This window comes from Geotrypetes seraphini, chromosome 13 (assembly GCF_902459505.1).
Source record: "Geotrypetes seraphini chromosome 13, aGeoSer1.1, whole genome shotgun sequence".
Taxonomy (NCBI): Eukaryota; Metazoa; Chordata; class Amphibia; order Gymnophiona; family Dermophiidae; genus Geotrypetes; species Geotrypetes seraphini.
The window spans coordinates 61,629,658-61,649,628 of NC_047096.1; the positions used below are offsets into that span (position 1 = coordinate 61,629,658).

Consider the following 19,971-nt stretch of genomic DNA (forward strand, 5'->3'; position numbering starts at 1 on the left):
TTTATTCCCTCTCTGATTGTTTTTAAATTTATATGTACAACGCCTAGGCTGGTAGACAGGCAGTATATCAAAATTAAAATAAACTTGAAACTTGTGACCCTGGGCAAATCACTCAATCCTCCAGTGAACACCGCTTTGAATACCAAAGCCATAAAAAAGCAGTACAGTAAAACCTTGGTTTGCGAGCATAATTCATTCCGGAAGCATGCTCTTAATCCAAAGCTCTCGTATATCAAAGTGAATTTCCCCATAGGAAATAATGGAAACTCAAGATGATTTGTTCCACAACCCAAAAACTTTAATACAAAATACACTTCTCCCTCCGGATTTGCGGGGGATAGGGACAGAGCCGGATCGCGAATGGCAAAAAACCGCGAATATCCGGCTCTGACCCACCCTGCCTCCCTCCCGCCTTCGCGGCCTTACCTAGTGGTCTAGCAGGCTTTCGAGGCAAGAGCAATCTTCCTACGCTCCTGTCCCTTGCAGATCGCCATTAGGAAATGGCTGCTGTGAGTTCCCATAGTCTCTCGAGACTACGACCGGAACTCCCTACAGCTGTTTCCTAATGGTGATCTGCACGGGGGAGGAGCGTAGGAAGATCGCTCCTGCCCCGAAAGCCCGCTAGACCACCAGGTAAGGCAGGGATGCCGGGGGGGAAGACTTAACGATGTTTTTTTTTTCTTTTTTCCCCCTCCCCAAAAAATTGCCAATATGTGAAACCGCGATTACCGAAACCGCGAATGGGGAGGGGGAAGTGTACTGTATGCTGTGAGCGCTTGAGCTATGGGTAAATTGGGCGTGATGCTTCTATTACGTTCAGCTGTGCTTGGTGTAAGATGTACGCACATCAACTGTGGGTTCTGATGATGTGATGTGCGATATGTGCTCGTACAGCAAGACGACACTCATTTATAGAGTTAAAATTTAATAAAATGTTTTGCGCGTCTTGCAAAACACATTACTCGCTATCCAAGGTTTGACTGTATACAGATCTCCATTTCCCTTCCAGCCCCTTCTATGTAGAAACAGGAAGTACTTCACAAAAGAGGCAGGATAGGAAGAAAGACCCATGGCTGACAGAGCAGAGTTAATGCAATAACCTGGCACAGGAGCAGGAGACCTTAAAAAGCCTTCTACCCATGATTGCCACCAGAAGCTATTGACTGCACTTGGCCTTGGAGTCCAAACCCAAAGAATCTTGCCCCCCTCCCTTTACAGATCTGTTTTAAACTACACTGTATTGTTTTCACTATGTCTTCGAGTAGCTGTCACCATCCCCAAACATGGCCATTTACATGCATAAGTGTTAGTTCAACATGCACAACTAATAGAAACATGATGGCAGATAAAGGCCAAATGGCCCATCTAGTTGGCCCATCTGCAGTAACCGTTATCTCCTCCTCTCCCTATTGGCTAAGGCTCTTAACATTTGCATCTCCTCTTCCTATGGGCTAAGGCTCTTTACACCTGCATTGTGATGTCATAGAACTTTATGGTTATAGAAACATTGTAAAATGATGGCAGATAAAGGCCAAATGGCCCATCTAGTTGGCCCATCTGCAGTAACCGTTATCTCCTCCTCTCCCTATTGGCTAAGGCTCTTAACATTTGCATCTCCTCTTCCTATGGGCTAAGGCTCTTTACACCTGCATTGTGAGGTCATAGAGCTTTATGGCTATAGAAACATGAAGGCAGATAAAGGCCAAATGGCCTATCTAGTTGGCCCATCCGCAGTAACCATTATCTCTTTCTCTCTCTGAAAGATCCCACGTGCCTATCTCTGGCCCTTTTAAATTCAGACACAGTCTCTGTCTGCACCACCTCTTCCGAGCGACTGTTTCATGCATCTACCGAGTCTATTACCTCTTAAAGTCATCCTATGCCCTCATACTAGAATGCTATCAGTTGCGCACATTAAGGGATGAATTCATCAAGGGGTGATACCGCATTAGTGTGCACTAATTGTGTTAGCTTGTGTCAACCGTTAATGTGCGCTAAATGCTAAAGACACAGCATTTAGCACGCTATCATGGTAGCACTCCTTGATGAATTCCCCCTAAATGGTGTATATGGGCAAGCCTACTTACACCACTGACTTGCTATAAGAGGGCATACCAAAGTTTCTGTGCACCAAAGAGCCCTTATAGCAGAGTGTGGTGCAGTGGTTAAGGCTGCAGCCTCAGCACCCTGAGGTTGTGGATTCAGACCCACGCTACTCCTTGTGACCCCGGGCAAGTCACGCGATCTCCCCATTGCCCCAGGTACATTAGATAGATTGTGAGCCCACCTGGACAGACAGGGAAAAATGTTTGAGTATCTGAATAACTTCATATAAACTATTCTGAGCTCCCCTGGGAGAATGGTATAGAAAATTGAATAAATAAATATTCTATGATGGCTTAAGCACGTCTACGTGGCATTAGAGGGCTGCCATTAAGTGACCACAACAGTGCAAAAATGACATTCAGTAGCTGGGAGAAAGAAATTAAAATATTATCGCATCATGAAAAAAGTGCAGTGTTGTAGGAGATGCATTTGGATAATGACATTGCTTGGAAGTACAGACAACCCCCGGGGAAGCTATAATGTGAAACAAGGGTCCTCCATCAGACATGACACAGATACGTTCTTTTGGCAACATTTTCCTGTCTTTAAACCTGACGCGGGGAGCATGAGCTGGAATATTTGAGGGGGATTCCTCGATACAGCCCGGAAGGGCGAAACGTAGTCTACGTCGGAGTGCGTACCCCCACCCGCGTAGCTAAAGATAAGTAATATACTTTCTAATATAAATTTAAAATAAAGCTATCTTAAAAATGACTAAATTTTCAAGGGACCAATGACGATCAGGGGTGCCAAAGACTCTGCATGCTTTAAAGTATAATGGCATGTAGGTGGTACTACTGAGGTCCACGAGTTATAAGCTAATGTCTAGTTGAAAAAGCTTATCTTGAAAAGTTTTGAGACCTTCTGTATTTGATGCCCCCTATATTTTGTGCAGATTTTATAGAATTCGCCCCGCCCCGCCCCCCAAAAAAAAAAAAGTTATAAAATTTCCCTTGGGATGACAGTGCTATATAGTGACATCCTATCAATTTCTAATCAAGATATTTGAGGCTTTTACAAGTTTGCACCATCTGGTCAGACTAGGGTTATCGGATGTCCGGATTTCTCCAGACTATGTCCTCCTTTTCAAGCCCATGTCCGGGGGTCCAGACAGCTTTTCAAAACTCAACACTTTGTACAGGTTTTGAAAAGCTTCTAGCAATGACTGACATCGGGACGGCATCTGCATTTACGCTTGACGTCACCGCCTTACACCAGCGCATGCACAGATGCTGTCCCAGCATGCTAACAGGTTGAGGGGCAGGGCTGGGGGGCAGAATGGGGCGTGACTCAGTTGGAATTGGTGGTGGGGGGGGGCAGGGCCAAGGGTCTGGATTTTCATTGATGAAAATCTGGTAACCCTAGGTCAGACCTTCGCCCAACAGTGCTCTCCAGTACTTTAGTGAAGCTGTAGAAAAGAGAGAACAGACTGGATGACCAACAAACTTCTTAAAATGACAATGGACTATATTTGGTCATATTTATGGACTGCGTGCTGATACATTACCTTTTGGTTTATTGAGGACTGACAGAATATCAGGGCACGTCACACTTAGTGTTTCACCAACAGGAACGGCTGCCCAACAGTTCACACCATCCCACTCACTCCAGCACCCTGCAAAGCAGTTGAACAAGGAGAAAGATCATCTTTTCTCTTAGACATCCCCCAATAAATTGTAGACACCCTTTAAAGATTCTTCTCTATGAGGATAGTAACGACCTCTAGTGGCTCTACTAAAATACTGCACTTTGACTTGTTAATATCCTCACAACTTCCTGAGCATGGTCAGGGCTCTCCAAACCAGTGAAGCAATGGTGGGAAGAGACCCCTTTTGAAGGAAAACCGTGATTAATATATAACCCTAGCCCTGCTTGAATTCCTTATCTTTGGCTCCTTCTTTTTAGGGCATCATACCACAGAGCGAGGAGAAGTATCTTTCGCCATGATATCTTTACCTCTATCTGGTTTTTATATTGTTGGAGGGGATCAAGTACTCTGCTGAGCCCTGTTGTGCCATTAGGAGAAAAGAAGTGGTGAGAAGTGAATGGGTTGCTGGGGCTTTTGCAGTTGCTCGGTGTTGTATGTGGAACAGGGCACCAGCTCATCCCTTCTAAGCAGAAAATAAGAGTGGAGTAGTTGAAGAAGCAGGAGAAGACTCAGAAGGCATCTTTGAGAATAACAGAGGTGTTTCCATCTGGGGTATAAACTATTTCTGAAAGTATAGATGAGTCAAAGAGATAAAGAAAAGTCTTGCAGGAGTGGAAAGTAATTCATGAAGGAATTCAAGTTTTGCAAAGGGGACGGTGGCATTCAGCAGGACAAAAAACAGCTGGTTTTCTGGTGACCCCTGATTACTCCCCCTCCCCCCTATGGTCTGGCATCTATTTTGTTCCCTCTTCATTCTTTCCCTGTTGGTCCTTCAAACTTACCTTTGTTACTGAAAGCAGCAGCAATTAACATATGCTACCTTCAACCACTCCTAAAAGTTTCTCTCTGCTGCATCCCGTCCATGCAAATTCAGGAAGTTGAGTCACAGGAAGTGAGGTGCAGTAGAAGGAAGACCCTGAGGCTGGCTGGAGACAGTATGTGGTGGAAAATGCAAGTTTGAAGGACAATAGAGGGAAAGGATGATGAGGGAAGGGAAGATACTGGACTCAAGGGAGAAAGTTGGGAGGGAAGAGAGAAGGAGAGATTTTGATCCTGTAGAAAGGGTACAAAAGGAAGAAAAGAGAGGAAAGGAGAGATTTTGAGCAGGGGCAGGGGCAAAGAGTGCTGGATATGGGGGAGAGAGAAAGAAAGAAAGATGCTGAATGGGTAGGGAGGGAGAGACTAGACGGGGTGTAGAAAGAGAGAGAGTGAGAGATGCTAGACTATGGGAGAAGGGAGAGGTATAGAAGGACAAATGCTGAACCCAGGGAGGACTCATCATAAGGGGAGGGAAAGGAAGAAGGGAAATACAAGACAAGACAAACCAAATAAGCCAGGGGTCTCCAAACTTTTGTAAGAGTTTCAGCAGCATTTGCTGCACGGAGGTACAGGGGAAGAGGTAGAGGAGGAAAAGTGGAAGGTTTCTTCCCCTCCCCCCCCCTTCAACAAAATCTTCAGCCATTCCAGTGCCCTGAATGGTCAAGTGCAGCTCTTATTCTGAAAAGTTTTGGAACCATGAGGAGGGGTTAGGGTGGAATAGGACACTGTGATGAGAGATGCTGAAACACTAGAGGAGAGTGAATAAAGAAACAGATGGGAGATGCTGGGCATGAGGATGTGATATAATTTGTACCCTGGTAACAAAGTATCCCATTGGTTATCCTCATTCTACTAGGTCTCTGTCAGCCTAGCATTGCTAGCAATCAGCATTTTCGGTTAGCCTAACCAATGTCAGCAAAGGCCTATGGGAGATCATATACTGTAATTCATGTCTGACCTTAAGGAATGTCATTGCAATAACCTTAATTAAATCAGTGCTTAGAGGACCTGGCAGTAAAAGGTGCTAAAGACAGCTAAGAGGTGTTTAGAAGATGTGTTAATGTCTGATGCTTAGGATGGACAGCTTAGGATGTACAATGGGTCCAGGTGCACAGATAACTAAGATTAATCAGAAACTACTGTCAGAGGCATACTGGAAAGTACATTTGACTCCAGTCTAGCACACCTCATTCACCTTCCTTACCAGTGAAACTAACCATTGTTTCAGACAGTTCACTAAGGATGGGGATACTTAACTTCAATAGATTCTATATTTAGAATAAGATTCCAAGCTATAAAAGCCTCCTCTCTGCAGCACCCCCCCCCCCTCTCTCTGGAACCCGAACATCACCTTCCCCACCCCCCTTTCTCTGTCCTCACAACACCTATTCAGGAAGCTGTTTTTCTCTCTCATTCACAAGAGCACAGAAGCAGTTTGTATTTGTAAAACTTATTCCTTAATTGTAATACTTAACTGTAATTTTTATGAATCTTGCTTTCTGTATTTCTGCACAATATACATATATTCTTTATGCAAGTACTCTTAGTGGTCTTTATCGGTGATTTTACTTCCTAATTAAATTTCTGTGAAGGCATTGAACCCAGGACCTGGCATTTGTAAGGGCGCCTCACATATCTCCTTCATCCTTACAATCTCTATTACTATTTATACTCGTATCTACTTCTTCATTTAGTGCTATATATTCTAACTCTCCTATCTTGTTTAGGCTTGTTGTATATAGACATTTCAAAGTGTGTTTTTTATTTATATCCACAACCTGCTTATCAGTTGACAAGGATAATTTGCAGCCTTTACTCTCCTGGTTTACTTTTGCCTTTGTTGCAACCTCTCTATTGTTTTGGTAGTATTCCATAAAAGATACCTCACTCTGAACCATCCACTCCTGAGTGACTGTTGACTTTCTCCTAAGTTCTAGTTTAAAAGCTGCTCTATCTCTTTTTTAAATGTTACCACCACACAACCCCCATGTCCCCCCCCCATGCCTTTGATGACCCCCTCCCCCTTATCTTGTTAACAGTGGAGGGATGCCAACTCTCTCCAGCCAGAAGGCCCGCCTCTTCAAAATAGCAGGCCTTCCCCTCACCGGTGCATCTTGGGATGCACCAGAGAGGGGCCTAAGGCTCCGATTGGCCCAGGTTAAGGCCCCTCTTATGGGAGGGGCCTTAGGCATCTTATTTATTTATTTAAAATTATTTGTAACCCACCTATCTACAAATCTAGGCGGGGAACAATACAAACATACAAAGTCAGCAAGTGACAAACAGCAAAGTGCACTAACAGAACACATCTTTGCACAATCATAAAATATATCTTCAAAAAGTTTGATGCTAGTACAACCCACAGCCTAACACAAAGAAGCAGAATCTCATGCATACACACAGCTGGCACCAAAAGCGTGTTCAAATAACAATTTTTACTTCTTTTCTGAAACCAACAGGGCATTCCACAAAACTGGGCCCTGGACCAACAACATAGATTTCCGATTGCCAATCAGAGCCTTAGGGCCCTCCAGGTAGCAATTTCAGATAATTGTGCGATGTGGCAGGAGAGAGTGGGCATCTCTCTTGCCGATCTTCAATTTTGGGTTTATTTTTATTTTTTTTTAATTTGGAGGGGGAAGGGTGTGAGTTGTCAAACCTTACTTTCATGTCAATGTCTAAGCAAATCAGCGCTCAGGCACTGATCAGAAAGTAAGGCAATGACAGCTCACACCTGTCAGCAAATTTTGGCTGCAAATGTGGCACAACAAGGTTAGAGAATCACTCAGCGATTACAGAGAATCGCTCGGAGTGATTATTTTAATATTAATGACCTCATTGTATTACATTTGCATGGCATTATCTGAATATTGGCCCATTTTTTATTGTTACAAATTTAAAAATTTGGGGTAAATGAATAGATAGAAAATAGCAGGGTATAAACTAAACTAAACTAAACCTTAAGTTTATATACCGCATCATCTCCACGGAAGTAGAGCTCGGCACGGTTTACAAGAACTTAAAAATGAGAAAGGGTAGGAAAAGGTTTACATGAGTTTATAAATCGAGTGGAAAAGTAAGGGAAAAGAAATTACATGTTAGAGAAGAGCCAGGTTTTTAGTTGCTTGCGGAATAAATGGAGGGAGCTCAGGTTCCGCAGCGGGATAGTAAGGTCATTCCAGAGACCTGTGATTTTGAAAAGAAGTGATTTTCCCAGTTTACCTGCGTGGAGAATACCATGTAGGGAGAGGAAGGATAGTTTTAATTTATGGGCGGTCTTGGTGGAGTCAGGGCATGAGGAGGTGAAGGAAAGTGGGATTAGGGAAGGAAGGATACCATGAATAATCTTAAAAGCCAGGCAAGAGCATTTGAATTGGACTCTGGAAATCACTGGGAGCCAATGAAGATTGGCCAGGAGTGGGGAGACGTGGTCAGATTTACACTACCATCTACACTTCTCCCTCCATATCCGTGGTTTCTGTATCTGCAGATTCGCTTATTCGTAATTTTTCAGCTGCTGACTCCGCCCCTTAATTTTCATCACTGAACCCAGCGTTTCACATTGGAAATCGCTGCTCCCGGTGGTTGATGGAGGAAATCGCTGCTCCCGGCATTGTACGGAGCAAATCGCAGGTTGGGTTATTCACGGTTTATTATCTTTTTTAGGTCTATTTTACTGAAAAACTGCGAACAACATGCAAAAAAATTATTTGCGGTTTTTCGGTATTCACGGCTATGTTCTGCCCGCATCCCCCGCGAATATGGAGGGAGAAGTGTACTATTATTCTGATAACTGAAACCAGCTTCAACACTGAGAAAACCTACAAATTACCAGGAGTCAGTTTAGATAGCTCATTAAGTTTTGAAGATCATGTTAACAACTTAGTCCGACTTAATCCTTTCTTACACTACAAAAACTAAGAAGGGTAAGACCCTTCTTCTTCCAACAGCATTACAAGATACTAGTGCAGTCAATGATATTGGCACTATTAGACTCCGTGAAATTAATTTGAAAACTCCAACTGATACAGAACACAGCAGCAAAACTCATATACCACTCGTACAAATCAAGATTTGACCATGTCACACCACTGCTTAGTATTCGAACTATGCTGTGTAACATTTAAAACACTATTCAGCGAGGTCCCTAATACCTTCCCCAGATTTACTGAATTATTAGGTAGATCTGCAGACCAGCGTAACTCTAGCAACCTGACCCCATCATTCTCAACTCTGAAAGACATAAAATTCAAGACTTCTCACAGCAAATTATTCAACTGCTAAATAGCAAAAATGTGAAATTCGCACAACCACAGTATACACACTGTTCCGAAATCCCTACCAGATGTCCAAAGAGACTTAGACTAATAATACAAATCACCTGAAACAAAGACAATGTTAATAGCCAGCTGCTATTTAGGATATATTACCTATGACTGTATGTATAATATGATAACAATTTGATAACTATGTAGCATGTATAATTCTTTGTAACATATTTAGCTCTATACAATATGTTACCTGTAATCCGCCTAGAACTCTAATAATAAGGATTCTGGGAGATATAAGATTGCACATAACATAATATTTGCACAACCTGTGCCACTCTGAGGGCTGAGTTCAGGGACTTTCCTAAATTCCAAGAGCTGTATCTTCGGGGACATCAAGTTCTGGGAACAAAAGGTGCACAGTATGGAGAGGAGCCTGCTTATTTTCAAGGACAATGCCTCTGAACCATATAAGAGGAAGCACTGGAAACCAAGACATAAGCTCTTTTTTTTCTATTCGACCTGAATTCTCATCATTCAGGATTCTACCAGCCACCTTCTCTGGACTGCAGTCCTGCTCAATCTGCTGGATGCTTCAGAGTTCTTGCTTGCCACCTGATACCATCTTTCTAGGAAAATACATCATAATTATCAGACTGTATGCCATCTCTGTTATTGTTAAGAAACAAAGAAAAATGAATAATAATAATAATAACTTTATTCTTCTATACCGCCACAATCTTGCGACTTCTAGGCGGTTTACAATCAAGAGAGCTGGACATTCAGCGAAACACAATATGCAGATTTACATATGAAATACAGATAGCATAGACTTTAAGAAAGTAAGAATATAGAAATACAATTTGCTTAGCAAGAGTATAAGAATGAAGGCCGATAAAGGCCATATAACCATGTTCTTATCCTGGAGGAAAAGTCCATAGTCTGTTATTGAAAAAGACATGGGGGAAGCCACTGTTTGCCCTGTATTGGTAGCATGGAATATTGCTACACCTTGGGTTTTGGCCAGGTACTAGTGACCTGGATTGGTCACCGTGAGAACAGGCTACTGGGCTTGATGGACCATTGGTCTGACCCAGTAAGGCTATTCTTATATTCTTATGCCATCTACTATCCTTTCCTCTCCCTTAGAGATCAAATGTATTTGTCCCAAGGTTTCTTGAATTCAAGTACACTGTTTTGTCTCCACCACCTCCATCAGGAGGCCATTCCAAGCATTCACCACCCTTTCTGTGAAAAAGTATTTTCTGCTGCTACTTCTGAATCTATCCCCTTTCACCTTCATCCTATGCCCCCTCATTCCAGAATTCCCTTTCAATTGAAAGGGACTCGCCTCATGCGTATTTATGCCACATAGGTATTTAAACGTCTCTATCATATCTCCCCTCTCCCGCCTTTGAAGATGAGGGATGAATGCTTCTAAAATAGGCAGTGCCTCCAGTGAACCCTTGACAAAGCCACTAAAGTTGGCAAAACGGGTCCCGTCGGGCTTTTGGATACCTGCATTCTTAAAGATAAGTGACATAATTCTCTCTGCTGGTTAAAATTAAATAAGAAGATTAATAAAGAAACTTGGATTGCAGCAGAAGAGTTTCAAACCTGGGAAGAGGTGGTATAGAGGGTCGATGATGGAAACTTGGAACCAGTCAGTCTTGGTTTAAGGTTCTTTTCCTAAATTCCAAGCAGGTTTCTGAGACCCTCTACCTCTCTTTTCTCACATTCTGTGTACCTCAATGTGAGATTTTGCATACCTCATCTTTAAATCTGTCCCCATACGCCTTATGATGAAGACCACACACTATTTTAGCAGCCTTCCTCTGGACCGACTCCATCCTTTTAATGCCTTTATGAAGGTGCAGCCTTCAGAATTGTACACAATATTCTAAACCAGTGTTTCTCAACTCGGTCCTGGAGTACCCCCTTGCCAGCCAGGTTTTTAGGATATCCACAATGAATGTGCCTAAACTTGATTTGCATACACTGCCCCCATTATATGCAGATTTTCTTTCATGCATATTCATTGTGGCTGTCCTGAAAACCTGACTGGCAAGGGGGGTACTCCAGGACCGAGTTGAGAAACACTGCTCCAGATGAGGTCTCACCACAGTATTATGCAGGACCATCAATATCTCCTTTTCCCTACTGAGCATTCCTCTCCCAAAGAGTTAATAAAAATTATGGCTCTCTTTTACAATGGCGAGCTAACCGCATACGTGTCCATAGGATAACATGCACGTGTTAGCATTTAGCATGGGCTAAAAAGCTTAGCGCACCTTTGTAAAAGACGGGGTATAAGAGCAATCCAAACAATAAATGCGAAATAAGAGCCATTAAAATGGTTTTGAAAAAAGAAAAAAATGAGGCAATAGATCCTCGTGACGTGAAATTTCTGAAAACCGTAGTTACACGGATAAAGGTGGTAACAAATAAACGCAACAAATATGCTAAAGAATAAGATGAATGAATGGCAAAAGTTAGAAGGATGCTTGCTGAGAAATCAATGTAAAACGGGTAATCATAAAAGGAAGACCAGAGGTATGATAACAAAGATTAAAGAAGCCGACATCTAAGCATAACCACAGGATAACACAGAGCTATCATAAAAGCTTACCCCCTGTTTGACTAAGGTGCACTATGTGTTTTCGCGCACGCTACATATACGCACGTGCTAACTGCTCACGTGTCCATAGACTGTTAGCATTTAGCGTACGCTAAAACGCTTAGCGCATCTTTGTAAAAAGGAGCCCTAAATGGTTGAAGCTTGAATGGAGCCACCATGCGTGACGGCCAATTTGTTGCATTAATTCTCTGCACGTGTTCTGTCATGTTCACATCTATTCGTGTAACTACGGTTTTCAGACATTTCACGTCACGAGGATCTTTTGCCTAGTAATACACTCCTCATTTTTCTTCTTTCAAAACCATAAATGCGCTTCACCTTTTTAATAGCTCTCTTATTTCTTATATTGCTCTTATAGTTTTTATTAACTCTTTGGTGAACACTTATTCACACACGCTCACTATCATTTCTTCACCATCTTACCAATCGATGTCTTCAGCTCATATAATTATTGAGATTATACTTTCTTTACTAGGACCCCTGAGGAAGACAGTTTCAATCGAAACACAGACCGTGTCGGGTCCCATATTGCTATAAGTGGTTTATTTGTACACAACAATCTGTTTATAATAAATTTTGCCTTCATCTTGTACACCTGTCTGCAGACCTTTTCTTTGTCCTTGATTTGGTTGGTTAGCCAACCAGTTTCTTCAGCAAATTGTTTTCTTTCATATGTGCCCCTATGTCCTTTGAGGACTTCTGAGATGAATATAATGACAGTTTCATCTACAATCAGAGTGTACTTGAATATTTCAAACAAAATAGCGTTGATCTTCCGAGCTCCATTCCTCTGGAACTCCCTACTTAGTAGATTGAAGAGAAGCTATTACGAAGCTTGGATGTTATTGGTTTCAGAGGAGAGGTATTAGAATGGTTTTGGGGTTTTCTTATGTTTCATACCTATCAAGTTCGCTTCGGTGATCTTTCAGGCATTTGGAATTATTCATCTGGTGTTCCATAGGGTTCGCCATTGTCCTCACTGGGTGCTTAGCTGTCTCAATTGGGGATAAAATTGTTTAGTTATGCAGATGATTTCACGATCATCATTCCATTTGCTAACTCTCTTTCAGAAGTCATCCTTACGGCAACAGAAGTATTAAATTTAATGGAACAGTGAATGACTGCATTCAAATTGAAGCTTAACTCAGAAAAAATGAAGTTTTTTTGTAGCTTCTCCACGCCCATATGATGCTAAGACATCTTTGATCATTAATAAATTCAATTATCCTGTCCAATCGACCATTAAGATCTTGGGTATATCCAGAGGGCACTCGCTAAAGTTAAAAGGGAATAGATTCCATAAAAACATAAGGAAATTCTACTTCACCCAGAAAGTGGTAGAAACTGGAACGCTCTTCCAGAGGCTGTTATATGGGAAAGTACCCTTCAGGAATTCAAGAAAAGGTTGGATAAGTTCTTGCTGGAACAGAACATACGCAGGTAATGCTAGTCTCAAATAGGGCACTGGACTTTGAACTAAGGGCCACCGCGTGAGCGGAGTGCTGGGCATGATGGACCACTGGTCTGACCCAGCAGCGGCAAATCTTAGGTATAATACTGGATCAAGGTTCGACTATGAAGAACCAGGTGGATTCTTTGGTTAGAAAAGATTTTTTCACCCTTTGGAAGCTTCGATCTATTAGGGCAGATTTTGATGTTTCATCATTTAGAATTTAGGGTGCAATATCTCAGAGGAATATGCAGCGACTGCGTATGGTCCAAAATGTGGCGGTCTGGTTGATTTTTGGGTTGAAGAAATATGATCACATAACACTTTCCTATCAAATACTCTATTGGTTGTCAATGGAGGCGTGAGTGAAGTTCAAGTTTGGTTGCTTTTGTTTCAAGGCTCTGTTTGGTCTATCTCCTAAATATATCATTGAGCTTTTCTCTTATGCAACCAATAAACGCAGGAGAAATTCACATTTGAATTTTGTTTTTCCACCTATTAGAGTCTGCAAATTTAAAAAACATCATCAATATCTTTTGTCATATCAGCCAGCACCATGGGGTAAGGACCTGGAACATCTGATTATGCTCTCCGATTCCTATGTGGAATTTAGGAGACATTTAAAGACATATCTGTTCTTGAAACATTTAGGCAACTAACTGACATGGATATTGTAATGAACCATCTAGATCAGTGGTCTCAAACTCGTAGCCTGGGGATCACATGCGACCCGCCAGGTACTATTTTGAGGCCCTCAGTATGTTTATCATAATCACAAAAGTAAAATGAAACAGTTTCTTGATCATGTCTCTTTAGCTATAAATGACAATATTCTTATTAAGACTTAGCCAAAAGGAAAGATTTATAAACTATAGACTTTTACCTCATGTAAAATTGTCATTTCTTTAATAAGACATTAACTCTTTTTTCTGAGGCCCTCCAAGTACCAACAAATCCAAAATTTCTTCTCTTAATTTTATTTTTTTTATTTTTTGTAAACCGCATAGAACTTTACGGCCCTTACGGTATATAAATTTATTATTATCATTATTATTTTTATTCTAAATTGATTGAACTGCTGATAGGGATATATTTTATCCTGTTTCTTTTACCTTTCACTTAGGGCCAGATTCTTAAAACTTAAGGTTGCCTTTAACGTGGCCACTAAACTGCTGTCATCTGGTTTAGCGTGCATGTATGTTAGCGGCGGATTATCAAAACGGTCTTTTCCGAGCTTTCTAGCAGTCTCCGGTTCTGCCATGCATATGGGCTCATGGGTATTTAAATGAGCCCTCCCGTGGAATCTTCAACATTGCCGAGTGATTCTCCCAGCGCAGCACCAGCTTTTGGCAAGCAAAAATCAGCAACTAGTCCGGGGGTGCCAGTACTGTGCCAACACTGAGAAAAGTGCATCTCTGGCGGGTGTTTTGATTGTGGCTAATGAAACAAAATAAAAATTACATGATTTGCACAAGTTATATAGTCATTTTTGAGGGGGGTTGACAAAAGCACGTTTCATGAGTGCGTGTATTATAGCTGTGTCTTTTGTGTTTCTGGATGTGGTTCATGATAAAATTTGCCATTAAAAACAAAATTATAAGATTTACGTGAATTATAGTAGTTTTTATCTATTTTTGTAACACGAGCGCCCAACGGCTACAGCCGCATGTGTCACGCGCCTATGATGTGAGGCATATATTATGCTCAAATAAGGCATGCACGCGATGTGTGCTTACGGCGTTACTTTTCCCAGCACATACGCACATTTACGCCTCTTTGGTGATACATTCTGCGTATGCACCAATCACTATCACCAGCGACTCATCTCATGTAAATTTAACAAACCTTCACTACTCTCCGCCAACCTCCTAAGCATGCGTGGGTTTTTTGAGAATGACTCGCCTTTTTAAAATTGCCACAATAACGGCGGCGACAGTGGCCCATCGTTTTTTACCGCAGAGTTTGGAGAATCTAGCCCGTAGAGCTCCTTTTACAAAGCCGCGCTAGCGGTTTTAATGCACGCACTGGATCAGCACGTGCTATAGCGCACACCAGCCGGAAATCTATCTCCTGCTCAAAAGGAGGTGGTAGCGGCTAGCGTGGGCAGCAATTTAGCGTGCGCTATTCCACGTGTTAAAGCCCTAGTGCGGCTTTGTAAAAGGAGCCCTTACTTTCTTCCCCCCCCCCCACTCTTCTCCACTATTGCAACTTAACTTTAGTCTTTTTCTTCCCTTTGTTATGGTTTGTAATTCTGTTTGACATGTGCTTTGTTTAATGTTTTTGGTGGTTGGGTTTTTTTACGTTCCAAAATTTTATTGAAATTGTCTATAATAAATATACATTCAAACAGGAGAGAATATAAATTCTGAAAAGCTTGTTTATAAACTATGGGCTCCTTTTACAAAAGTGCGTTAGCGTTTTTAACGCACGCACCGGAATAGTGCGCGCTAGCCGAAAAACTACCGCCTGCTCAAGAAGAGTTGGTAGCGGCTAGCACGCGCTCCTTCGTAAAAGGAGCCCCATATCATCAGAACGCAAAGGGTATTCATGAAATTTCTAAGAAGAACTAGGCCCAAACCCTCCCATCCCACCCTATTTGCAGAGAGTGAAAAACCATAAATACAAGTTCAAGTTTATTAACATTTGATGAATCGCTTAATCGGTTTGCTAAGCGATGTACAAAATTTTAAAAAAAGAATAGAAATACAAGAAAGGACAAACCAAATGACAAATGTTTAACAACAAGACAAACTTGAGTTGGGAGGAGAGAGGTGATGAAGGGAACGGGGGAGTTAAAAATCTAAGTATAAAAAACAGGTCTAAAATGGAAATGTTAAAAGCATCTTTAAAAAGATGAGTTTTTAGACATTTTTTAAAAGAGGTGGGGCCTTTTTCATTTTTAATATATTGTGGTAATGAATTCCACCATTGGGGACCCATTACGGAATACATGTCGGATCTTCTTGTACCAAATACATACATACTTATCCATTCTTCAACCATTGTGTATGCATTCTTGTATAGGTAAGCGCAACCTTTTAAAATTTAGCCTTCTTGCCTCTCTTTTCCATTATGGTTGCCTCATATTTACCAATTAAGCAAACTGAATTTCACCAAAATTGAAAAGATAACAGACGCATTATTTTTAATATTTCTTTTTTCTTAATGTATACCATTTGTTCGATGATGTTACTGTTCATATCTTCTTGTTATCAAGTCAATAAACCGCAAACATTCATGACAGTGTCAGGAAAGGAGAAGAAACGATAGATGAAAATGAAAAACAAAAACAGGGAAATGAAAATTTAGAGCAGGAAGGGAGAGAGAGGAGAAGGGAGAGAGGTATCAGGATGTGCAAAATTGTATAACGCTCAAATTATTTTGCTCTCTGTGCATTCTAACAGCTGAAAACCATTATTTCTAACTCCACAAAAATACTCAAGACATATCCCGGTATATTTTAGAAATCAGTAAACTGATAGGACCAACTTGATAGCAGACTTTATCTAGAGCTCTGGAGTCACATTAAAATGCTTTTATGGGAGGGAGCGGCAATGTAATCATAGGAAATGTCAAAACATCACAAGCTTAATGTAGCAGCCTGAGATCAAACATCCCTGCACTTACCTCATGAGAAAATATATTTATGCAGGCAGCGAGCGTGGCATTACAGCTACAACCCTGCAAAGCAGAATGGTTCCAAGTACAGCTAGCGGCACAGCCTTAGGGCTCCTGAAGATAAGCAGAGCCAAATCTGAACTAGAAGTCCATAGCACAGGTAACGGAACACTGTTTGGGGGAGGGGCGAGGACCTCCGCCCTGGACCCCAGCGAACTCCTGCAGCTCCCAACTCCCCCACACACCTCCTCCTGGCGCCATATTTTTTAATCTTCGGGCAGCCGCCACACAGCGCCTACGAGCAGGCCTGCACCTGGAAATAGAATGAAGCGGTCCGGGGCATAAGGTTACCAGACGTCCAAATTTCACCGGATGGTTTTTCAAAACCTGGCACTTTGTCTGCATTTGAAAAGCTTCTAACAAATTGCTGTCAGACAGGAGGGCACCCATGCATGTGCGAATGCTATGCGATAACGTCACAAACATGCGTGTGTGTGATGTCATCGCATCGCATCAGTGCATGCCCTCCTGCCCGACGAGAGCAGGCAGTGGGAGCGGGAATAAGGTGCGATTAGAGGTGGGACTGGGGCGTGATGGGGCATGGATGGTGGAACTGTGTAAGCCTCGTGGCGGGTCTAGGGGTTTGGATTTTCCAAACGGAAAATCTAGTAACCCTACGGGGCGGGCCTGCTCATTGACATTGTGTGGCAGCTGCCCAAAAATTTAAAAGTACTTTACTGTGCCTGGAGGTGGATGATGGGGAAGTAGAACTATAACCAACCAGCGACTGCTAAATTTGGGGAGGCCTTGGCCCCTGTGGCTGCCCCCTTTCTGATGCCCATGGTTCATAAACCAGTGGTTCCCAAAACAATCCTGGGGGCTTCCAAGCCAGTTAGATTTTCAAGATATCCACAATCAAGCTCGTATTCAGACCGTAGAAAATTCCTGGCGATCTTCCACAGTCCATGGTGATACTGGAAATTCAGTGCCTTCACCGTATCCAGCCACTGGCATAGCCAGTCCCTGCCAATATTCAGCAGCTAGACAGCTAAGTCTCAAAAGCCAAAAATATGCCACCCTTTTCAGTGGTTATCTTTGGCTGCCGAACTTAGCCAGCAAGCTGCTGAATATTGGCATCGACTGACCACGTGATGCGACAGCCAGTCACCAGCCAATTCATATACTGGGCTATTCAGCATGAGATAGCCAGTTACCCCCCACTGAATATCAGCAGACAACTGGCTATACACTAATAAGCCATAGGAATTCCAAGGTATGTGTCTGCTCCTGTAGAATTTTCAGTCCGTTCGCTTCAAGGCCCTCCTTAACATATAACGCTAAGACTCCACCAATTCAATCCACCCTATCATGGCGATATAGTTGGTATCCCGGTATGACAGGGTCCCCTAGGCTTCAGCGCTATTCTGTATCTTTAAAAACAACTGAATCCAACTTAAAATTAGTTTTAAATATCCCTTGTATGTTAAACCAGCTTTTAAATCCTAGTTTAAAATTTATGCTTAACAATATATGTTTTCTTTTCTCTAGTTTCCTAAAGGTGTGCCTTTTTCATAAAAGAAAACTGTCAAGTATTTCTTTCACATATTTCTCTTTAACTTCAGCAAAATATATAATTATCTGTGAAATAAACATTTCTCTTACCTTTCTTTTCTTTTTCAGATCACTGCGTGGACTCGACTCAGTCCGCAAATCTGACTTATGCAAATGAACTTAGGGCTAGATTCACTAAGCCTACCGATCAAGTCCCGACCACTTAGTGACCCCTTTGCGACCCTGACCCATAAGAAGAGAAGAAGTTGCCCCCGCTGAGTCAGACTAGAGGTCCATCTTGCTCAGCGGTCCGCTCCCGCGGTGGCCCATCAGGCCTAGTGCCTGAACAGTGGTCCCTGATTAATTTTGTAACTTACCTCTAATCCCATCCCTATAATCTACCTTTACTCTTATCTGTACCCCTCAATCCCTTTGTCTTCCAAGTACCTATCCAAAGCTTCTTTGAACCCCTGTAGCGTGCTCCTGTTTATCACATCCTCCGGTAGCGCGTTCCATGTATCCACCACCCTCTGGGTGAAAAAGAACTTCCTGGCGTTTGTTCTAAACCTCTCCCCTTTCAATTTCTCTGAGTGCCCCCTTGTGCTTGTGGTTCCCCGTAATTTGAAAAATCTGTCCCTGTCTATTTTTTCTATGCCCTTCATGATCTTGAAGGTTTCTATCATGTCTCCTCTAAGTCTCCGCTAACCTTCCTCCGGATCCGATTCGCGCATGCAAATGAGGGGAAGGGCATCCAAAAGTAGGAAGGCAGCGATTCACAAAAAAATTAAGGAACACCGACTGGGCTGGCCGATCAAAAAAGAAGCGACTGCCGAGGACCAGTCGCTCACGTCCCTGCCGACTCTCCTGAGCATTCTCTCCTATGGGTCACCTGAATTTCAACCAGCTGAGGCATCTCTCCTGCTCTCTGCCACCCTTTCCCCGCAGTGCGAGCCTGTGGTTTTAAAGCGGGGCTGCACTGCGGGGAAGGGCGGCAGAGAACAGGAGGGTCGTTATGGACTTCATTTCGGTCTTCTTGCTTCGGCCTCTGCCTAACGGGCAACTTGCATTAACCACGGGCTCGTGAAAGTTTCTTCCTTGCGCGGAAAGCAAAACTCGAAGGAGCATGGAGCGCATTGCGCACACCAGCTACAGGCAAAGAAAATGGTCTGTGCATGCGTCGGGATCGCTCAGCAGTGATCCGTGTGGTCGGTGGGGGGCATTCCTCCGATCACCCCCATTTGAATATGGACCCGTAGTGAATTGGCCACGGATCGCACACGGATTGGACATGATCAGGCAGGTTAGTGAATCTAGCCCTTAGTCACATAAGTACTTTTCAGTTTATCAATAAAACAACTTGTTCCTGTTGAAGAAATTGTTAATGTGTAAATTGTCTTTTCTCTATTTCTCCCCTTTAGGTGTCACCAGATGTGGATTAATTACTTCAGCTCAGATAAATGTAAGTCCTACTTGAACTTGGCTTGAGTGTTCAGCCTTAAAAGAAACCAAAATTGTGTACACATAAAAATAATGAGTTTTTAAAAAACCCTCTCTTCTTGCGTTGGCTAGCTCAGGAACGCAGCCTTTCTGGATCAGGAACCGCTGGAGCAGCTGACTCAGGAACTCGGTGCTGGACAGGACCTTCAGGAACTAGAACCAGAGCTGGAACACCTTCCCCTCCTAGGTAAGTACTATTTTCTCTCATTATCATTGGCATCACTAATATGAATAGCCAAGTGCCTCATTCCTCTAAATGATGGAATTCCTTGGTCCTTAGCCAGTATAGTCAGATTATATTCTTCCCACCTCTCCCTGTCCAAAGTAGCGTTGGTTAGTAAAATATAACTTGTTTCCATTTGTCCTTCTTAGCCTG

General features: G+C 42.5%; 1 protein-coding gene across 1 annotated transcript in view; it reads right to left on the reverse strand.

Annotated features, from left to right (window-relative positions):
- Positions 1-4,581, reverse strand: part of LOC117347691 (vasoactive intestinal polypeptide receptor 1-like) — a 48,074-nt gene extending 43,493 nt beyond the window's left edge. The window contains exons 1-2 of the mRNA XM_033918934.1: positions 4,537-4,581; positions 3,614-3,721 (exon numbers count right to left, since the gene is read on the reverse strand). Of these exons, the coding sequence (XP_033774825.1) occupies positions 3,614-3,721; positions 4,537-4,567 (139 nt within the window). The 5' untranslated portion in view covers positions 4,568-4,581. The remainder of the gene's footprint in view (positions 1-3,613; positions 3,722-4,536) is intronic.
- Positions 4,582-19,971: the final 15,390 nt, after the last annotated feature.